This window comes from Talaromyces proteolyticus (genome assembly GCF_021365285.1).
Source record: "Talaromyces proteolyticus strain PMI_201 chromosome Unknown BGW36scaffold_8, whole genome shotgun sequence".
NCBI classification, from domain to species: Eukaryota; Fungi; Ascomycota; class Eurotiomycetes; order Eurotiales; family Trichocomaceae; genus Talaromyces; species Talaromyces proteolyticus.
This window is the reverse complement of record NW_025764284.1, coordinates 2,123,463-2,143,663: the sequence shown is the minus strand read 5'-3', so window position 1 is coordinate 2,143,663 and position 20,201 is coordinate 2,123,463. Positions and strand designations below refer to the sequence as shown.

The 20,201-nt window shown below is 43.7% G+C and overlaps 10 protein-coding genes across 10 annotated transcripts; 4 read left to right on the top strand and 6 right to left on the bottom strand.

The window, feature by feature from the left end:
• Positions 1–1,959: 1,959 nt before the first annotated feature.
• BGW36DRAFT_453742 (uncharacterized protein) lies at positions 1,960–2,508 on the top strand (the record flags this gene model as incomplete). The annotated part of the gene is made up of 1 exon (XM_046221879.1): positions 1,960–2,508. Exon 1 carries the CDS (start codon positions 1,981–1,983, stop codon positions 2,506–2,508), a length of 528 nt encoding a protein of 175 aa, XP_046070795.1. The 5' UTR covers positions 1,960–1,980.
• A 617-nt stretch (positions 2,509–3,125) lies between these two features.
• On the bottom strand, positions 3,126–3,904 carry BGW36DRAFT_398818 (uncharacterized protein; the record flags this gene model as incomplete). Its single annotated transcript, XM_046218455.1, has 4 exons — positions 3,126–3,289; positions 3,377–3,499; positions 3,667–3,772; positions 3,818–3,904. The coding sequence occupies 4 exons, from the start codon at positions 3,902–3,904 to the stop codon at positions 3,126–3,128; spliced, it is 480 nt and encodes a 159-aa protein (XP_046070794.1).
• Positions 3,905–4,496: 592 nt separating this feature from the next.
• Positions 4,497–4,938, top strand: BGW36DRAFT_361331 (uncharacterized protein; the record flags this gene model as incomplete). The annotated part of the gene is made up of 2 exons (XM_046214267.1): positions 4,497–4,622; positions 4,672–4,938. 2 exons carry the CDS (start codon positions 4,497–4,499, stop codon positions 4,936–4,938), a joined length of 393 nt encoding a protein of 130 aa, XP_046070793.1.
• Positions 4,939–6,135: 1,197 nt separating this feature from the next.
• BGW36DRAFT_383055 (uncharacterized protein) lies at positions 6,136–7,010 on the bottom strand. The gene is made up of 3 exons (XM_046216624.1): positions 6,834–7,010; positions 6,549–6,778; positions 6,136–6,502 (listed from the first exon to the last, which is right to left on the bottom strand). Exons 1-3 carry the CDS (start codon positions 6,888–6,890, stop codon positions 6,313–6,315), a joined length of 477 nt encoding a protein of 158 aa, XP_046070792.1. The 5' UTR covers positions 6,891–7,010; the 3' UTR covers positions 6,136–6,312.
• Positions 7,011–9,522: 2,512 nt separating this feature from the next.
• On the bottom strand, positions 9,523–10,510 carry BGW36DRAFT_383051 (uncharacterized protein). Its single transcript, XM_046216623.1, has one exon. It carries the CDS (start codon positions 10,313–10,315, stop codon positions 9,782–9,784), a length of 534 nt encoding a protein of 177 aa, XP_046070791.1. The 5' UTR covers positions 10,316–10,510; the 3' UTR covers positions 9,523–9,781.
• A 542-nt stretch (positions 10,511–11,052) lies between these two features.
• Positions 11,053–11,698, top strand: BGW36DRAFT_429518 (uncharacterized protein; the record flags this gene model as incomplete). Its single annotated transcript, XM_046220705.1, has 2 exons — positions 11,053–11,613; positions 11,666–11,698. 2 exons carry the CDS (start codon positions 11,053–11,055, stop codon positions 11,696–11,698), a joined length of 594 nt encoding a protein of 197 aa, XP_046070790.1.
• Positions 11,699–12,345: 647 nt separating this feature from the next.
• BGW36DRAFT_205301 (uncharacterized protein) lies at positions 12,346–13,402 on the bottom strand. Its single transcript, XM_046209888.1, has one exon. The coding sequence runs from the start codon at positions 13,077–13,079 to the stop codon at positions 12,483–12,485; it is 597 nt and encodes a 198-aa protein (XP_046070789.1). The 5' UTR covers positions 13,080–13,402; the 3' UTR covers positions 12,346–12,482.
• On the bottom strand, positions 13,403–14,645 carry BGW36DRAFT_205304 (uncharacterized protein). Its single transcript, XM_046209889.1, has one exon. It carries the CDS (start codon positions 14,228–14,230, stop codon positions 13,727–13,729), a length of 504 nt encoding a protein of 167 aa, XP_046070788.1. The 5' UTR covers positions 14,231–14,645; the 3' UTR covers positions 13,403–13,726.
• Positions 14,646–15,487: 842 nt separating this feature from the next.
• BGW36DRAFT_299374 (Alpha/Beta hydrolase protein) lies at positions 15,488–17,748 on the bottom strand (the record flags this gene model as incomplete). The annotated part of the gene is made up of 3 exons (XM_046211525.1): positions 15,488–16,620; positions 16,680–17,391; positions 17,455–17,748. The coding sequence occupies 3 exons, from the start codon at positions 17,746–17,748 to the stop codon at positions 15,488–15,490; spliced, it is 2,139 nt and encodes a 712-aa protein (XP_046070787.1).
• A 1,314-nt stretch (positions 17,749–19,062) lies between these two features.
• BGW36DRAFT_299500 (uncharacterized protein) lies at positions 19,063–19,566 on the top strand (the record flags this gene model as incomplete). The annotated part of the gene is made up of 1 exon (XM_046211540.1): positions 19,063–19,566. A coding segment is annotated over one exon (504 nt), but the record flags the coding sequence as incomplete, so codon positions are not given.
• Positions 19,567–20,201: the final 635 nt, after the last annotated feature.

Below are 20,201 nucleotides of genomic sequence, written 5' to 3'. Positions count from 1 at the left end.
CAATGGGCTGATGTCGAACCCTACGATTACATTCACTGCCGATATATGTGTGACTCCATTAATGATAGGCCCCCTCTCGTCAGGCAGTGTTACGAAAATCTCAAACCAGGGGGTTGGCTGGAATTTCAAGAGTCAATGAATACGATGTAATCTGAAGATGATAGATGGACCCTGCGCCGTCATTGAAAGGTTGGGTTGAAGCTGCTGGATATGTGAATATTACCCAGCAGGTCTTTAAGTTGCCCATCGGAAGCTGGCCAAAAGATTCGAGGCTAAAAAAGATTGGAATATTTATGGGAATAAATTTTGTGGAAGGAGTTTGAGGCTTTCATAGCGGTACCGTTCAAGGATATTCTTGGTTGGGCGCAGGAGGAGGTGGAGGTTCTGAATACTAACGTAAGGGAAGCTGTCCGACGAAAAGCTGCGCATCCACTACTTGATTTTCTGGTTGCCACTTGCCAAAAGCCCGTTTGATTGTTCAGAGTTTCCATTTTCAAATACCCTGTATATCACAAGTGAGCTTCTATTTGCAGGATCGCTGCACGAGAATTCCACATAAAGGTACGAGCGGATTTGGGACTCCCTGTCATCAGACTGGAACTTTGATGCTCCTCCAAGACCCCATCCAACTGCAAGGAACGATCACCAGCCGTCTCGTACAATCACCATTTGAGGGGGTCAAAACCGCATCGCAGAGTATTGGGAAAGTTTTTGTTGACCATCAACAGGGCATGAACTTGGGGACTAGAGTGGTTGCACGCTGTCCCTAAGGTGAAGTTCCATGGGGAACAATGGTATCACATCAGCCGAGGATGCATTGGGCAAAGAACTGATTCACTTTCGGGAGAAACTTTTACAGAATATTGGAGGAAATTAGAATGATCCGATAGTGGTGGAAATGCTTACGTATCGATGGCGGTCTATCATACGAAGCTTGGAAACGATATCTCATTGTCTTACAGGAAAGCCTGATGGTTCTGTCGCTAACACCCACTGCTCAGATTCACAAGGCCAAAGTTCACCCTAGGAATTACTATTTGAGTGGAAACCTCATCCATGTAGCCTCACAACATTATTTGACAGAAAGCACAAATAAATCACCGGCATTAGCTTTGTGTGGGAATGAATTGAATAGCCAGGTATTTGGCCTTCCATCTGGGGTGGGCATTGTGTAGATCCGGCAGTATCTATGTAACTCTAAGTAGTGTTGTCGGAGAGTTTCGTGTTTGTCATGGATTTGATTCCAGAGATAGCGAAATATTACCTCGAATTACCGTCGCACTCAAGTCTGGTTGCCCTTTTCTTCTTTAATACAAATTTTCCGACATTTTTGAGCAATGGACGCTTTCTGGATATCGGATCTTTGAACCCCGACACGGAGTGCCTTGTATACCGTGGAAGCTGACTTCTGTTGACTTTTTGGTCTGTAGATTTGTTGCTCGTTTGGGATTATTTGGTGATTATTTTGAGGCTGGTTTGAAGACGCCTGGCTCTCAACTTATTTTGTTTAGAGTCATTTCATCGTAGGTGAACTGCCCATTGAAGTTGGATTCAACACTAGCCTCGCTCACCGTATCATTGAACTATTGTGAACAAATGAAAAGTGCTCGGGCGGCTCTTCCAATTACTTCTGTCCTTGTTGTGGCAAAGTTGAGCTGGACTGCGTACTGCGTAGGGCCTTCCTTATTTCGTTATTTTAGACTTTCAGGAATATCTCGTTACACAAGACATACCCAGGAGGCCTCGGCTTGTCTACTGGGACGCGGCGCCGATCGCAAATACTGATAAGTAAACGCGAAATAAGTTTCCTGCATGAATGCCGCAGAGTCACCCCCATATTCGTGTGGAGGCACTACCCTTGGAAAAAGCTGGACGATTTGATGCCCAAGGCGCCGCTTTTTATCGTAGTCACTTCTCCCCGCCACAAAGTTCTCATAGTTGTAAAAACTCTATCTGCAACGTGAGTTCGGCACACTCACAATGTCGTCAGGAACAGACCGACTTAAAATTGCGGTGCACGGATACCCAAGCGTGACATATATTCGAGGATCACGCGTCAAGCTTGAAGTCCGAGCCACTCGAGATGGTAAACCTGTATTGAAGCCAGGTACTCTCTATCATTGTTGTGCCATCTGGGGACCAGTGGATCATGAAAACAGTCAACTCCTGGACCGTCAGTATATCTACACGTGCACCCCAGCCCATGCGGATCGGGACGGTACAATTACTATCGAGATAAACCATGATCTTATACTCAACTGGGCCTTCAAGACAGCTGAATGTGGCTATCCGACAAATTTCAATCTTCTCGAATTCTGCATGTATGTTGTGGTATTTAAGGAGGGTACAACGGGCTGGTCAACACGAGAGAAACGAGATGACGACCAAAACCTTTGGTTTAAGTCTCCAAGTTCACCATTATTCAAAATCCGAGACGCAGCCATCGTGACCCCTGCGATGGGCAGCACTGGTAGGAGTATCTTATCTCCCAAAGGAGGGACTCTATGAGTTTTTTTTGGCTTGTAGAGACCAATGCCTCTGCGCAAATTTCTTTAGGAAGATGTGATCAAGAATCTAGGTGCAAGAAGACTCTCTTTGGAGACGAATCGGAGCCAAAACTGGAAGACTCCTTCTTCGTTTTGGATGTGCACGACTCGACGATATATCACATTTTAAATATAATATGCGCTGCACATGAATAAATAAAAGCCTGGTTTTGTGAATTAATATCGCTTCACATTTTCAAGGAAGCCTTCTCCATTTACCATTCAACACGGTACCAAAGCATTTAAATAGTCAAAAGAATAAACTTAAACTTCCCTTACACATGACAAACCCCATTGGTCTATTTTATGACTGAATCTAGTTAGCTTGATTGCTCTAATGCTAAAGCAACTGTAACTGTAATAACAAGGTTCAAACTCTATATACGACGTCTTACTTTTAATTCACTGCGCTATCCTAATGTGTATATTCGTGATGTCATGACTGTTGGATGACGATGAGCCAGGTAGTAGTTTTCATCTTCTATGCTGATTACCCTGCTGGTTTAGAGCATGAATATAATTTCTCTCGTCATCGAGTTGAGTTCATTGTACTATGACGCCGAATATTAAGGCGGATAATTACTTGGCAAAATTAATATACCCTTTTCCCTTGACAAAAGTAGCAAGCCACGGAACAGAAGGGTCCTGTCTGTTGGCAAGCTGCTTAAAGAACTCGGCGTGAGCCATACCATCAACACCTGTTCGCATTGATGTTCCCTCAGGCGTGATGGTTAGCTTTGTTCCTGGCCAATGACGAGCAAAGTTCGGTGTATTTTACCTGTACCCCTTTTGAGAGTAAGTTTGGTTTGCCGATCCAATCCAGTATGCACTTGCTGCTTTGCCCACTCCTAAAGTGAGCAAAGCACTGGAGGCTGAAATAGTTGTATTCAGCCAGTTTCCAGTATAGATGAATGTTTTCTTCGCACTCTCCGGGAGCTGCTCAAATCCCTTTACTGCGTAGTCAGCGGCAATGATTGCGCTGTGAGTATTAACCCAGATATCGCGATCCAGAGCTTCTGGGGAAAAGAAAGTGGAGCATCAGGGAGTGAAGGTGTGAAAGTTGCCGCATAAGGACAGAAATAATTAGCGCCACTTCAGCATCAGGATCCCAGAACCTTACCATTGTAGATAACAACACTGGGGATTCCGACCGCAGATTTCACTTTCTCAAAGACTCGAGGGACTGCCGTTTTCTCTGACAAGTCTGCTTGAATCATGATATACCCCTCGGGTTACATGCCGTTCGCGATGCGACGAGCAGAAATCGCGACCTGATACCCATCTCCGCTAAATCTGTGGGCCACGGCTGTGCCTACATTGGCACCTGCTCCAAGGATAAGCACAATCGGCTTGGACATTCTGGATGTTGGTAGCTCGGTTTTTAGTACTTATCAGAATTCAATCTAGGACTTCAAAAATGCCTCTCATATATTTTCCAAGTCGATGAGGTGACATTGTGCCATAAATGGCGCTCGTGAAAGAATTAAAAATTCCTAAGACACTTAGTAACTACCAAGGCTATATGAAAACTCAGAAGATTTGGATTTTTAATGCTGGTGAAGTGACGATTCTCTGACAAATCATAGATCACTTAATAATGACAAACATGAGTTTAGTTGCATGTACCATACTTATCAAGTCTCTGTCTGCTACCCTTAAGAGATCTATAAAGTAGGAAATGTTCCCCATTTGTGGTCATCACTTTCACAATCTAAAGCAACAGCATCACCTCTGAAAATGTTTTTTGAATATGAGTATCATGCCTTCCTGCATCTTGCTCTTGATAGGCGTATTCAATATTGCTTCGACATCCTAATTATTATGACCACCTCTGCTCAAACAGGTTAGGGAACTTACCATTATTACTCATACTAGCCTCACCTTCGCTGACAACAAGTGTACCCATGATATTCAGGCCCTAATGGATCTTGCCAAAAAAAGATTCTCGAGATGTACCCTGATGCGCCTTTAATCGAACGTCAGAGAGAAATCAATGCCTGGGACAATCCGGATTTCAGAAAGGCTCTTCAAGCCACTGGCAAGAGACAAGTTATTATGGCGGGAATTATGACCGATGTTTGTATGTGTATTCTCTATTTTCCTGGCACTTTCTCTGAGGGAAGAGGGCTGGGAAAATGTTGAAGCATCTGGGACCATGTCACCATTGATTCGAGATGTCTCCAACCTTCGCATGCAGGCTGCAGGTGTTCAGCTTGTAGGCATATTTAGTATTGTGGCCGATCTTTGGAGAGATTGGCGAAACGCTCCTGGAAGTCAGACGGTTCTACAGTGGATGAACAAATATGCTCCCGCGTACGTGACAAGTGTATCTGCACGTGCTGCTGCTATTTTGAATTGCACTCTCACCCCTGGTGAGGAGAATTTCGTCTAGACATAGGCAATGGGTAAGACATGCTTATATTTTTCTGAGCGGCCGAAGGGGAAAAGACCCCTAACCCATGATGATAGCATCAAGACCGATGCTATGGTACTCTGCAGCTTCGGCATTCTGTATAGTCTAAATATATTCAAATCCTTGATTATCAGATTAGATTATAGCGAGCATAGCTCTTCTATATTTAAACTGTGCAGCATATCATGAGCGCATTGCAACGAGTCAGATGTAGAGTTTACAGAAGGTTATTTGCTATGCTCTACCGATAAGTAAGCAATTCCTGAGAGTATATTCTATCCAGGATGTGGTGACTAATAATTCATATTGTTTTTCAGTACGATGCTGTCACGGTTTTTAGAGATCCATTTTATCTAGAGTAGTTTGTAAAAGATCCATTCTGTGATCAAAAACAAATTTCAAGATTATTTATTGTTGGTAGCGGGCAAGTTACTAGATGGTTAATAGTGTAACACGGCCTGGCACGACCGTGTCCGGGGGTGTCTGGATAGACTAGATGTGGGTGAGTTGAAGCCTCACCGCTTGATATTGATGCTGTAGAGCAAGGTTACTAGGGAGGAAGTTATCGGTTTTGATTGTATAGTTATGGAAGGCTTCGAACCGAAGGCTATTCGAAGCCGAGTAGGCTTATATTGAAAGTAATGTCAAAAATTATCCAAAAGATATTGCTTGGTTTCCTCCCTCCAGGTGGGAAACCAAGCCTATATGCCTGAGTCTCTACCTTAGGTCATTAATACCTAATCTAATTAGATAAAGGCATATATTGCGAGGTGAGGGGTACTGGCATCATGCCCGGGGTCTTATGGTATCAATTGTGATATATCACAATTGACCCCTGGGATATCCCTGAGCCCCCCGGTCCTGCCGGATTAGGCTTGAACATGCTCCCTGGGTCTATCCCTGTTACAAATAGTCTGGAAAATATAAAGAGTTTTTAAACTTTCAGATGGATACCCATGGTGGCCTAGAACGAGTGGAATTTTTTTGAGACTTTATTAATAATGTATTATAAAGCTTTTAAGTTTAAAAATATTTGGGGGCAATATAGGGTTCGACAGTTTTTTGTCGGACTTTTTAAGTGTTAGAACAAATTGAGTTTAGTCGAGATTCGTACTAGGAACCTTTTGGGATTGGGTGGTAAATTTTGTTAGTGAAGTAATCAGAGAATCAACACCGTTTCATGACGTAAGAGCTACGTTGACTACAAACAGCTGTATCCATTATAATATAACAGTAGTGAATATTTGACAAAAGCTTGCAACGTGACGTGACTCCAACCGCGCTCATTTGACAACGGGGTCAATTGCACAAAGATCTGGTAAATTCGGCAGCTCCAATTGGTGTATCGAAGCCTCAAACCGTATTTGACGGCCGTACCTTGGAAGTGATATAGAGAAACGAATTCTCGCCCTCCAGATGTGCGATGCGGGCTCTCAGATGACAGATGTATTGATTGTAAGCACGAATATTGCGTTTCAAATCTTGCACCATGTCTTCAAGCTCATTTAGCCTATTTCTGTGTCGCTCACGGAAGGCACGCTGGCTATATAGGTGTCAGCTATAGATAAATTAATGCAGTCGTGACATACGCAGCCCGATTTTGTTCCTTGCGTTTAGTACTAATAGCATCCTTGTTACTAGTACTATCAGGAATTTTTCGCGTGATATCGCCTGGAGTAGACTTTGATTCGATATAGTCACCTCCATCATCATTAATATCGATGTCAGACAACTGGTTATGAAACTGATCTGTGAATGAATATGACGGGATATCAATATCCGTTGGAGGAAAAGAATAGCCTGTAGTATAATTGTGGAGCTTTCATTGTTAGGATTTACGTCGATGCGATAAAGAAGCTATGGGCATAGCATACTGCAGGTAGAAATGTATGAATATCTGCCGAAAGACCTTTGTTGGCCTCTCCTGCCATTTCGATGTTGAGATCAGACAGTCCTGATAATATCAGCTGTGAACAGAGTTATAAATGAGAAGAACCAAGTGAGGAGTTGCTGATTCCGGTATATAGAATGAGATTGTGCTTAATATTAGCATTTAAATAGTTACAAAGTGGCAATTAGCCATTTATCAATTTCTGGTGTGCCTCCAATTTCTATCCTCTGTGAGGATCATTGCCGCAAGATTGATTCTTGATTCGTCATTCCCGATCGCATGCATTGTCTTCTCGGAAAGATTTTTGAATATGTCGATCTAGATCAGCATGAAGCCGTGGTAATGTAAAAGCGAATCGGAAGGGCTTTGATCATAGAAGAATGCAGAAATATAAGCAGATAAGCTTTTGAGATATCATTAATTAAACTCTAATTCGAAAGCTCCACTTGATCATATAAGGAAGAATCTAAATTTATTAGTCTCTGTTCCGCAAACAGAGATTCGCAGAACCTTTTTCTGCGAGGAGAAAGTCATCATATTCGTCTATCTCAGAATGTTGCTTTCGCGTGCCATAACTCAAGTTTCCTACTCTGACAGTCCAGCATAGACATGAGTCGACGTACGTTGCCTCCTTTTATGTTTCTTTTCTTTTCTGAGTAGTTTGATCCAAAAATGTTAATCCATCCATGCGAGCTAACATTAGGACCTAACATCAATGTTACGTAGCCTATACAGAGTTTGTTCTAGGATTCGATGAACAGCACCATGGTCATTGGTTAGACTTTTCCTAAAGCAGTCAACGGATTTCCCTTCCAGAAGGTGCCGCTGCAGGTCCTTCCCGATGAAGCAAGTACGAACACGTCGACTCTGGTCCAGCTTCCAGATACCCCTCTGCTTAGGCTCCTACATGACGGAGAAAACAAGGGATAGCGTTGCTGAGTTATAAACTGCAAACAGCTGTACGAATCTAAGCAGTCCAAAGAAACCCTTCTAATACTTGTCATAGGGTTAAGGTATTGAAAATTGAGATATGGTGTGGCGTTGTGGCGCTGTTGATCATAACTTTGGGAATTTCGAGCCTATCCCTAAAACGTTTAGTGCAAAATGCTCCTCACCTTCCTTTTGAACCTTAGATCGACAAGCCGAAGCATCCAAGACCTGATGTGATGTAACACCAAAACCAAGAAGTTTGGAATGAACAGTCCTATGGCTGGGATCAGGAAAGACTGCTTCCGATGACGACCCACCACTCATCTAGAAATGGCATATATCCGAACGTTTACAACAAGCTAAGCCCCCGCGAACTCAAATTTGGGGTCAACCGTCTTGGTATCCACTAACATTTGTATGCCACGGAAAAGCGTGCGAATCGATATGTGTACTAATGCTTATTAGGGGTGGAATCGAATATCGAATATTCGAATACGAATAACTAAATTTGAAAAATTTCGCTTACTAAAAAAATCAAATTCCTTAATTCGAAAATTATTCGATATTCGAAAACCTTGTCGCATGCCCACTACCAAGAACTGCAAGATTATGTTAAAAGACTTTTTCTGCTGCTGTCAAAGGTGCTGGACAGGAATTGCTGAATAGTCTCTAACAGCTCCAGCATCGTGTGGATACTCGTCTTATAAATGTAAATAATTTCGAATTCGAATAAGACATTGTCAAGATATTTTAGAATACGAATGAGGCAAATCCTTATTCGATTCCTTCCCTGCTTATACTGCTGCCTATCTATCTCCTGTTTTTATCTCCTCAATCAATCCACCACCTAGTTCTCTCTATTAGATGCCAATTCCTCGCCAACTGTAAATTCGCTACAAGAATCTAACATGATAGGCTAAATACATAGTGGCAAATTAGAATCTTTATAATAATATTTATAAGATCTTTTCCTGCAAAGCATACTCCGTAGTCCGGACACCCACCCGAAAAGCGTCAAAAATCGAAAAAATATGAATTTCTAACTACCCCTACTATATTGAGAAAATTGAAACATCATTTTACTCATTTCAAGCGCCTCTACTTCCTCTGCAGCCTGTTTTGGCTCAATATTTTGTTCTTCTTCTTCAGCCTTCTCCATAGCAGCTTTTATACTTGCAATCGAGAGAAATACATTATTTGGATTCTTTTTGACCTGCTTTTTAGATTTTTGAATCCTGAAGCCATCTAGTTGACTAGATTGACGCTTTATAAGATCGGCTTGACGCGCGTTATTGACCTGCGAGCGGCCTAAAGTTTTTTGCCCCTCTCTTGGAACTGGTGTTGTCCGAGAAATTGATATAATGCGTCAATTATCTGTCGTTCGCTTTGAGGCGTCTGGAAGTAAGGATTTGAGGTTTTTTGGAACTCGGAGGTGTACATGGCCTTTCTACGGGCTTCTGGATTTGAATTTGAGGCGAGTTGGGCGGCTTATTTCTATGCACCATGCAGACTTGTGGATTTAATGGTCAATTTTACTTAGTAATGTCCGTGTTTCTTCTTCATATGCTTGTTTAATGAAACTTTTACCATGGCAAGTTATCATGAATGAGAAGGAAAGACGAGACGAAGATACGATCAATTCCTTTCTAAAGCTGTTCAAATAGCTCGCTTCCGAACCTGTAGTATCTTATTGGTATCTACGAATGAGAAAAATAAGCATGAGCAAAAAAAACTAAAATTCAGGCAGCTGGAGCATCCAGCGGCAAAACACCAAGTCGTCACAGCATCCCTGCTAATTACCCGAATTTACAAATAAAGGAACAGTAATAACCTTGGGGCATGCTATCTGCTTTGCTGACACTCTGCTTGTTTGATGTAAGAGTGATATGTAGGCGAAGTAAAGCTAGGACAGAGGTCCGATCCCCAAGCCGAGACCATCACCCTTACCAGACAGGAACTCAATCAAACACAAAAAATATTCTTGATGGATTGCGACACGAATCACGAGTTCAAAGCAACTAAACTCCGGTACAAGAGTGAAAAGCAAGTCATATTGCCAACCCACCAACTAATCCCTCGGAGGTGACTCCATACAGGATCATCAATGAGCAAGTAAAAGATTCCGTATGCAACTCTCGCCAGTGTATACACCAAACTCATCAAATTAATCAACACATGATCAACGCCAGTTCCTGTAGCGAGCACAATTGCTGCGACTAGAAAGGTGTAATTCTCAACCGCATTGGCATGTGCCGCTTCGTTCCGTTTCAGCATCTCCAATTGGCGTCGTGTGAGTTTGCCATCCCGCACGGCTGCTTCGCCATACTTTGTCAGGTCTTCCCGTGGGGAGACATTGTGGTCAATCTTATAGTATCGTTTCAATGTGCGCGATGAGAGGATGCCGTAAGCAAAGATGAAGTTGAACATTAGGTATGCTGGACCATAATTCGGAATCATCGTAGTAGTAGTCGTCAAATCCAGCGATTGGAAGGAGCCCGCCGCACGGAGGCCAAGGATCGAAAGTAATTTGCTCATATATATCGCAGAGGTTTGCTTGATATCTTTGCAGAAGTTCTATATGGGGGGAGCTGAAATCCGAGACACATATGCAAAGACGACGATCTAATACATGCAAGAGTATAATATATGGCTCGGAGGGAGAGCAAAGTACTTCGTAATCGGGCTCAACATAATGTGGCATCCTCCTGGGCCGCCCGCGGGGGATGGGATTGGTCCGCGGCCTGTAGCGTTCAGGCCCACAGTTCGCTCTGCCTTGGCAAGATCTACTCCAACGGGCGACTAGCCCCCGAATAGTATAAACCCGGGATTTAGTGTTCCCTTCCCTGTAAAATATTCATAACTAGCGTTGTATTTGTTGGATTTAGCGTGGTAATTTTACCCTGCATTACTTGATTGAAAATTCTTGGAACGAATTGCAAAAAATTGAGAATTCAGATAGTTCTGTGTAATTGACAAACTTGCCCCCAATTTACTAGGGGGGATGTCCTCGGTTTTGAAGATTTCAAACCCCTCCTTTTACAAGTGTTTTCATATAATTGGTCAAATATTCGTCGAGTCGGCTTCGACTCGACGTCCAATCGGAGCCTTCCAAAATTGGCCCATTTCATCTAACAGTATTATAATTTACTATTCCCAGAGCCAGTACACAAATGGAAGACGGAGGTTGAAGAGAAGATTCAATGAAATAATCTTACAATAGACAACACAAACATACTCATGGAACCACCTCGACTAGAAATTATGCCCGTGAGATGCTTCATCTCTACCGCCTTACAGCCACCAACGCAGCTGATCCAGTGTTGCAGCGGGCTATATTAGGTTGTGGTTTAGTTAATCTACGTGGGAAACCAGATAACTTCTTTGAAGCTGATCGTCTAGATGAGCTGCTCAACCTTCAGTTAAAGGAAACCATGCGAAGTCGTGGAAATTCAACACATGATGTTTATCATCTGTTCAAATGGGGTCTTTCCCTTATAAAGTATCACCTGCCTCTCCGAGGCATGTTTGAGCTTAACTTTGGAGAATGGACTAATTCAGAACTTGCAGTCAAATCACCACAAAATGATATTCATTCCCTAGCTGAACTACTCTCTCGTGAAAGTGTCAATAAACAGAACTTTCGAGATGTCAAATTTTATGCGCCTGAGCTTATGGTCGATGGATTTAAACGGTTATGTGACGTGACAGTCATTCAGAACTTCGATGCTGCTGTCAACCTCACTAGGAATAGCTCATTGGACTTGGATGATTACCATGATGTTGAAGATATTGTTTGTGACGCTAATATTGATATTCAAACAACTGAGAACCTGGTTAGTATCTGTTGGTTGTCGATACGCATTTTTCCAATCTAACATTATAAAGACGGCAGAGGATTTTCAGGATTTCAGTACCTAGTTACTATCGTTTAATTGATTAAGAAGTTCCTGGGAGTTTCTCGAGAAGATAATAAACGATATAACAAAACGATTTGACCATACACAACAATAAATCAACTGACTTCAACTGCTGGTTCTCAATATAGAAGTTATCAAGCCCTCGAAGTGATGGTGTCCTAACAAGTCCACTCTTTGTCACAGGGGTGAATACAACTGTCTTATTTACATCACGCTCACTCAATGCTCTGCGTTTATTGGGGGTTGTAAATCCCTTGCTTTGCCGTCTTCTTCGAACAGGTGTTCCAGTTAGTGATGTCGCTACTGATGTGTTCAGTAGTGGGAATGATAAGTCACTAAGCACTCTAACAGACCCTTGACAAGGCGTTAATGGTGAATAAGCTCGTACACGTGGTGTGTTAACTGCAACAGGAATTGTACGGCTTAGAGGCTTCTCTGTGGTGCTTATCTCTAATATCCTAGCTGCGTTATGTCTTACAGACTTTGACTTTTCTTCCTGAATGAAGCGCATCAAGTCGTCCACAATGGAAGGAATATAGTGGACACGAGGTGTACTTTGCAGGTAGTGATAAAGCGATTGACCGTCATTCGGAAATTGATCATGAGATAGATCAGATATACGCTTTTGGAAAGGATGAGTTCTGGATAAGGAACAAATGAGTATTCGTCAAGATTCGCTTCTGATCATGTCCACAACCACTTAATGCCTCTTCAAACAATGGATCATGCCGTCCAAGATCCAGTCTCAGCGGCATTGAGATCATCCAAATCCAATCGAAGCTTTGTTATATCGAGATTAGGATTGCAATTAGAACAACACCATGCCTTGCTCTCCAAATTCTCGTTATCGTCAACCATGGTTGCCGAAGGCATCCACCGCTGTTCACAAACTCTAGAAGCACATCGGGCAACTCTTTCCGTTCCTCAGCATTGGTTTTACGTCGTCGTTTAGCCTGTTTCCGAACCAAAGACTCCGTGCGTACTGGAGGTGAGCTTGGTATTAATATGTCAGTTGGAATCGAATCACTAAGAGACACCGGCGATGAGGTATCAAGCGGATCCGATGTGATAGGGACATGGGACAGCAGCTGACTTAATTTACTTTTGGTATTTATAGACTGGTGGCCCCCAGACTGACCCTCTAAACACCACGCATCCCCTAGAACAACAGCGATTCCCTTGTGGTCAGGTCCTCGTGCTGCTCGACCAAATTTCTGAAGGAAAAGACTGGGTTCCTTGTCTAGAGGGGTTCCATAAATAACAACTATATCAATATCCGGAACGTCCTTGCCATGAGACAAATATTCAGATGATACCAAGATCCGTGTATCAGATTCAGGCTCAAACTTAGCAAGCACCCGTGCCTTATCAATATCGATCATTGTTGAATAATAACATCCCACGGTCTTAGCTGCAAGTGATTCACTATAATTCAGCGGCTGTAGCCAATTCTGGATCTTTTTAACTATGTCACAACACCCGTTCCGGTAAGCTGCGAATATCAGCGTCTTGGGGATGACTTCGGCGTGGGAATAATGTCATCACTGGCTGGAAGTGGCAAGCCATATTTTAGCAAGCAATTATTCCCACACCGTGACTGAGAACTATACGGAGTCTCTCTCAATTGACTGTAATTCTCAGTTGTAAAGGCATTGGTCCGTACGAGTGGTGCTGGGACTCTTGGTGTACGCTCACTAGAAGATGGCATATGGCCACTGCTTGGAGCCTTGTCAGTATCAAGTCCGCTGTAATTAGCAACTATCTCATGAAAATCAGGTGCAGACGACAACCTAGTCCCGTCTCGAAGTGTTGATGCGTTGGCAACAAGAAAATGCAGACTCTGGAAGAGTTTCTGATGCCACTAGTATACTTCGAATAATGGCAATCTCAGGTTGATTGATTGGAGACCGGAGTAAGTATGTGTCCGCTTGGAATCCAGCATAATATTGAACCTTCTCCCAGGTGTTATTGTCCAGCGTTGCAGTACAACCAAGCCGAATCTTAGGCCCCAATTTGGCCTGAATAGCCGTTAGACGGGTATAAGCTTTCCGGAATTGTTTCCCCCAAATATAAATGAGGCGAACCTCATCAATTGCGATCCATCGAACCATATCCCGAAAGGTAGGTGATGTAAGGACATAGCGGAATCTTTACCAGTGAGTATCTCCGGGGATATAAAGATGTGAGTATAAATGCCGGGCTTAATCTCTCTTAATTGTTGTTTGCAAATATTGGTTGAATTAACAAATATAGGATTCGCCAACCCTCCCAAAGATAAATGGCTTTGAATTGACGCAGTCTGCTCTTCACCCAGTGCAAGAAGCGGGAGAATCACAATAATAATTGACTGAGGAACAGTACTAGGAAGGATACTTGGTATTAGGCTTTTTCCAAATGATGTCTTCGCGACCAGCACAAGGTCGTTTTTCTCGTATACCAACTGATGGATACAATCAACCTGTTCCTTGCGTGGATTGAAGGGATAAAACAGTTGTACAGCTTCAACAATTAATGACCTCTGTTCGGATATCATTGGATACTCCGATTTGCCTTTCTGCGCAATATCCTGGTAGCCTCAGTAGTAATTGATACCTGCTTGGACTGCGTATCAGTCAGAGGCTTGGGATATCGAACGTGTTTACCCCGTTTACTTCGCTTTTTGGAAACCATGACCGTATAAGGATTGTATTACTAGGATTTACCAACATATTTGATTAGTAAAGCGTCATTTGTTTAGTATAGTATAGGTGTAGGAATGGGAATAACGGATCTCCAATATGTCCTTTAAACCATAAGATCTTGTGATCGATGGGGACTGACAAAATAAAATTAGACTTAATATAACCCTCTCCTCCTATCCTACAATTGATTAAATCTTCAAAACAATTTCACTTTGTGGTGTTGGGATATATTGGTGTAAGGACATTGGCGTTGGCCCCTATTCGCCGGGAAGGCATGAAAATACTAACAAATATTCCTAGTCTCAGACGTCGCGTATGCGACATTCGAACTAGGCTTAGTTTAGTTTCCGCGTCACGTGATGTCTGAGCATTATCGGAATAATTGGCACTAAGCACATTGGGAATAGATTCAAATTACCCAAAATTACGATCAACAACGCCAAAACACCATGCCAAAAATCAACAATGCGCAATTTTCAATACCTTACCCCTGATGACAAATATTAGTGTAAATTCGCATATAAATACGTCTAGATAGATGAGTTCTTTGCAACTCAGGCTTGTATCTGTCAGATTAATATGGGTAATTTTACAAGGCTCCGATTGGCCGCCGAGTCGACTTCGACTGGGCGAGAATAAGGCCAATTAGGCATAAACACGTCTATAGGGAGGGGCTTGAATTCTTCAAAACTGAGGACAATTCCCCTAGTAATTTAGGAGCAAGTTTGTCCAAGACAAGCAATTAAGAAAGTTGCAATTATCTCAATTTATTCGAATAATTTTTGGCGGTTTTTACCGGGTAACATCGCCCCACTAAATCTGACAGTATCTCAACCCAAACGAATTTGACACTAAACTCAATTTGTTCTAACGCGTAAAAAGTCCGACAAGCATGCTGAGGTAAGTTTTCGGTGGGGCGTAGGCGGCTGTGACGCTACACCCTTCCACTTCCTTTTCATGGCATTGTCTCTCTACTTTTCTGGCTAGATAAGATTTGTAAAAATACAAAGATATAGTGAGGGAGCTATTATTATTTAAAATTCTTATTTAATATTAGCTTCAATTCCTGCTAAGGTTTCTAATTGTCTAGACCAGTGATAACCTAACTATCACAAGACATGGTTGGGATAGCCTTCCGTGACTGGCACAACTGGACATGCAATGTAGTTGTCGTACTGTTCTCCTACATGGATATAATTTTGTCCTTCAGGATGGGTTTCGCTGTACCAGACTCGCATGTCAAGAGGCTTATACCCAGCAATATCGGGTTGTTCTTCTGTAGGCGTGACGTCTAGGCGTAACTTCCACCCTCTGCGGACCCTTGCGGCTGCTGGGAAAATTTCCACTTCGATCCTGACTACTTCACCAGGCTTCAACAGCAAGTTGTCTTCCTTCGTATGTGAGTGCCACGGTCTCTCTGGGAGGGTCTTAGCCGGATCGGTTATCCGATGACTAACGCGTAGAAAGCCTTTTGCGATTGGTTCCGGTTGCCCATCTGAAGAGTGAGGAACCACCGCACCGTTTTCATCGACTGCCCATAGGGTTACTACAACATCAGCATCTTCGGTAGAGGACGACATATGCAAAACAGCAGTAAAATGTCCAGCAAACTCGACATCTTCTTTGAACGCAACGGAGTAAAAGCTCACTCCGGACTTCTGGTTCTCCGTAGTTCGTGTGGAATAAGAGAACTGTCTCTCGGCCTGTTTTGGTGCAGACTTCAGCAGGAAGCCATCACTTCCCAAATACCACTTTGTATATTGAGTACCTGGAACTGGCCAGTTGTTTTCTTTACGCCAATACCACGACCCATATCCGAGGCGCATTTGGATACCAACCCTCTCGGGCTTCGGATTCTCAGCGCCCTTTAAGTAACGGTTGAGGAATTGCAAAACCTTTCCTGCAGCTTCGCGACTGGCCCAAGAGTAATAATCCCGGTCCACGACCTGTAGGTGAGTATTATCTGGATTGCGGGCCCTCCAAGCCTCAAATGGGCCACGACTATGGAGGAGTAGAAGCTGAGGGGCCGCCAAAAGGCATGGAAGATCGATCGAGTCTAGTTGTGCAGATGCTGCCCTCCAGAGTCCGTTGTCGAATGGATTTGACTTCATAATGTCCAAGATGTCCATGTGATCAGTCCACTTATACGAGGGCTTCCGAATGCGCTCAACCCAGTTGGCTACAAATCGGTAGGACGGAATCCCGCCGATAAAAGAACCTTCCCGATACATGTCAAGGTCCGCTGCACATATAGAGCCAAATTAGCATTGTGCACTTTTTTTGGGTGGGAGAATGCCATACTTGCATAAGGGACAAAGCACCTTAGTCCCTTAGGTTTTAAACTAGCTACGGCCCATTGGACATTCGCGCCCTGAGAGCTGCCAACAAGGGCAACGTCACCGTTGCTCCAACTCTGTTCTGCAGCCCATTCAACTGCATTATAAAGATCCCCTGTAATTTCCCCCGGAACCCCTCGGACCCCTGGAGTTTGTGACACCCCACGAGGATCGACTTTGACCATGGCGAAGCCATGGGGGACGTACGAGTATGTGTTGAAGGTCGCAATATTCTCGAATCCCCGTTGAGTGGTCCAAGCGCCTAACCAAGAGTCACCATGAGGGACTTGGATAGGAACCCCTGGAGAAGTTGAGTGCCAATCGTCTTCTGCCTTTTCAAAGGCGTATATTTCATCCTGATTTTCAAGATCTGGTCCCCCAAAGAGAACCCTTTTCCCATACAAGGTGCAGCTGACCAAAACCGGGTATTTCTCCCGGAGCTCTAGCGGCAAGTAGACATCTGCCAGAACATAGTTACCATCCTCGACAGGAATCCGCATGTCGCGCATCACCTTGAAGCCAGCCGCTTCCCGCCTAAGATGGTTCCTCGTATGAGACACTGACTTCGGGAAGTATCCCAGCTCAGTACAAATCTCGGTGATCGCTTTATCAAGATCAGAAGTATTGGGGGAATCTAGATCAATTAGTGCAGCATGTTTTGTGACGATGCTCCTGACCTGCACAACGGATGGATTAGCCATTAGACAAGAGTAGTGCCAACCAGAGCTCAGACTGCCTACATGGTTATCGACGTGAATTGGCCTTTCGAATCCTTGCCCTGAAGTCAGACTGTACAGTAATCTGGCACGGTTGATCCGTCTCGCATCAAATATGGAGGTGTCGGGGGGGCCGAGTTCTGCAACAGTGATTAGAGGCTTGCTGCGGGCCTCCCCTATGATTAGGGGCCCAATGGAGAAAATGATTTTGGATTGCTCTTCATATTCGAATACAGAGTCAGCTCCTATACACCCTTCTATGGTCCCACAACGATAGTTGAGGCCAATGACGTCAACAAATGTGCCTTGAGAAACCATACTGTCAATGTAAGCAATGTGTAGATTGCTTGGATGTCACGCTCTCTAATAATGAAAATCACACATAAGAAGAACCGACTAATATTATATATAGTTAGTTATTATTTTTGAAATTGGCTTATTAATACTACGTGGGTTAAAGACACAAGTGACTTCTAGGATGGTCAAGATCTCGGAATTACGCCAATTCAGGCACAGTTTCTCAGATACACGGGTTCGCCAGAAGAATTTGATATCAAAACATTGTTCAGGGTTTCGGATATATACCCTTTTTGGGGCGAAATATCACAAGGTTTGTTAGGAATACTACTGGTTTTGCACGCCGATACTCTCTCCGCAGGGTTGCTTTTTAAACGGCTAGTTGTCCCCCACGCCAAGGTCAACAACCCGCTGCCTCATCATTCCTGTATTGTCAGAACATATGGAACTAATCCTAGAAAAATTTGGCGTTGACATTTTTTGGTCTAGTGGTTAAAATTCCGACATGTATCGGCTATCACGTGTATAAATACAATGTTGATGCCGTAAGATACAATAACCGTAGCGGGGTGTAGCGCCATCACATCTGACCTTGGCGTTAAGAGGCCTTGGTTATTATACCTTGACGTACGTTTAATTGAGTGCTCCTTACCTTTTAAGGCGACAAAGTCTGTATGACCTGCATTGTGCTGGCTCATTTTCGCAAACAGCTGAGTTGGCCGTAATGGGTTGCTCTCCACGAATTTTCCTGAAGGTGGAAGATGCCGTCGTCCTCTTGGTGTATTTTGATAGATTGGAGGCCGACTCGAAGCTGACTCGATGCCCAATTGGGCACTTGAATACAAGCATAAAAAGCACAACACCAAGCGGGGGACGGGACCAGATAGACATAATCAACATTTATTAACCCCCACCTACTGCGGTCGAGTTGTAGTGAAGTCAGAAGTGCTCGAACCCACGAGGACTGAAATCCATCGAAAGGGCTTATGTTCCGAAGAAGCCCGAGGCGTGCTTAGGATTATCTTCGAGCCTCAGTCTGTAAGTAATGTGGAGCCTATTTTTACAATGACCAAATAATTGGCTTATCTCTTGTTGCAGCATGAGGGGAAAGCAGAAACCCGCCCCACTGGGTTTCATACTGCGTTGCCTCACCAGCCATGCAAAATAACAGGCAAAGGGAAAAGCAGAACATTTGATTTAGGGTATGAGTGTAAAGGTCATAGTCGTTTTAGCCTTTAAGAAACAATCAATAGTCTTCACTCCTGCGGCATACCTGACCCTGAAAGACAACTCTTGAGTTAATAATAACATGACACTGGCTTGCGAGACCAGTCCACTAGAGCTACCGCAGTTTCGAAAACAGTTGGCCACGTCAAAATGGCAAATTCGATCCACAAAGCCGTGCAGCCCTCAGATATGATCTTTAGTTGCCTTGCAGACGACACAGCTGTCAAGGAAATGGTTGAGGCCGCTGTCGGGAGCGGCGACGTAACGGAAAAGCTCTTCGTCGATTGCTCCACGATCCATCCGGATACCGCTGGCTGGATCAACGAAAAATTTCGGTCTTATAGGGCTACCTATGTTGCCTATCCTGTCTTTGGTCCTCCGTCAACGGCGGACTCTGGGCAGCTTGTGATCATCTTCGCGGGAGCCGTCGAAGATGTCCAAAGAGTGAAGGCATATACAGTTGGTGTCATTAGCCGCGCGGACATCGACCTTGGAAATACTGATGTTGGTAAAGCCTCAATATTCAAGCTTCTTAGGAACACGTTCATCATCTCGTTCGTAGAGGCTGTCAGAGAAGGAATGGTGCTTTGTGAGAAACTGGGGATCGAGTAAAAATCAGCTGAATCATTGGCCCAGTCCGATGCGATGAATTTAGCTGCCGGGGTAGATATGCAGCTACAGGGCGTCGAAGTGGCAGATTACTACCTACAGGTAGCCAGATATCACACAGGTATCAAATGTGACAACTCATTATGCGACTCAAGTCTTTACTTTCGATGACCATACACGAAGGCTGCTCCTACTTGCCCGGAACTCTTTCCAGCGGGTGGATGTTTCTTATGCACACGCTAAGAGCGAAGAGCTATCGTTATGTAAGACATGAGGGATTCAAGGGAACGTCCTCCAACACTTACTTCTACGCCTATGATGAATCGATTGTTTCTGCCTGATTCTATTAACTTGACAGGCTTACCTCTTGAATAGAGCGTGCTTAGCTTTATTTTTAGATACAAATTGCTCTAGCCACTTGGCAGCCTTAGCTAAAATAGTTGATTTGCTCGTACCGCGTTTCTATGCTGGGGAAATAGGGCAAGAAGATCATTGAATGCCTTTTATGATTGTTTAAGCTTAAGAGCAGAGTGATGGAGCAGGATTTGCGATTAAATGAAATGCTGATACATTCAGAGGCAGTTCACAACCCATGATATGGTCAGAAATACGGTGTGGATATTGTCACAAAAGGCGTC

Excerpts from the sequence above, each read along its gene's own strand:
- BGW36DRAFT_383055 (XM_046216624.1), bottom strand. The coding sequence starts at position 6,890 with ATGGCAGGAGAGGCCAACAAAGGTCTTTCGGCAGATATTCATACATTT. Across the intron at positions 6,779-6,833 it reads TTCATACATTTCTACCTGCA|CTCCACAATTATACTACAGG; the intron begins GTATGCTATGCC and ends TAACAATGAAAG. Across the intron at positions 6,503-6,548 it reads AAGGAACAAAATCGGGCTGC|CCAGCGTGCCTTCCGTGAGC; the intron begins GTATGTCACGAC and ends ACACCTATATAG.
- BGW36DRAFT_383051 (XM_046216623.1), bottom strand. The coding sequence starts at position 10,315 with ATGAGCAAATTACTTTCGATCCTTGGCCTCCGTGCGGCGGGCTCCTTC.
- BGW36DRAFT_205301 (XM_046209888.1), bottom strand. The coding sequence starts at position 13,079 with ATGATCGATATTGATAAGGCACGGGTGCTTGCTAAGTTTGAGCCTGAA.
- BGW36DRAFT_205304 (XM_046209889.1), bottom strand. The coding sequence starts at position 14,230 with ATGATATCCGAACAGAGGTCATTAATTGTTGAAGCTGTACAACTGTTT.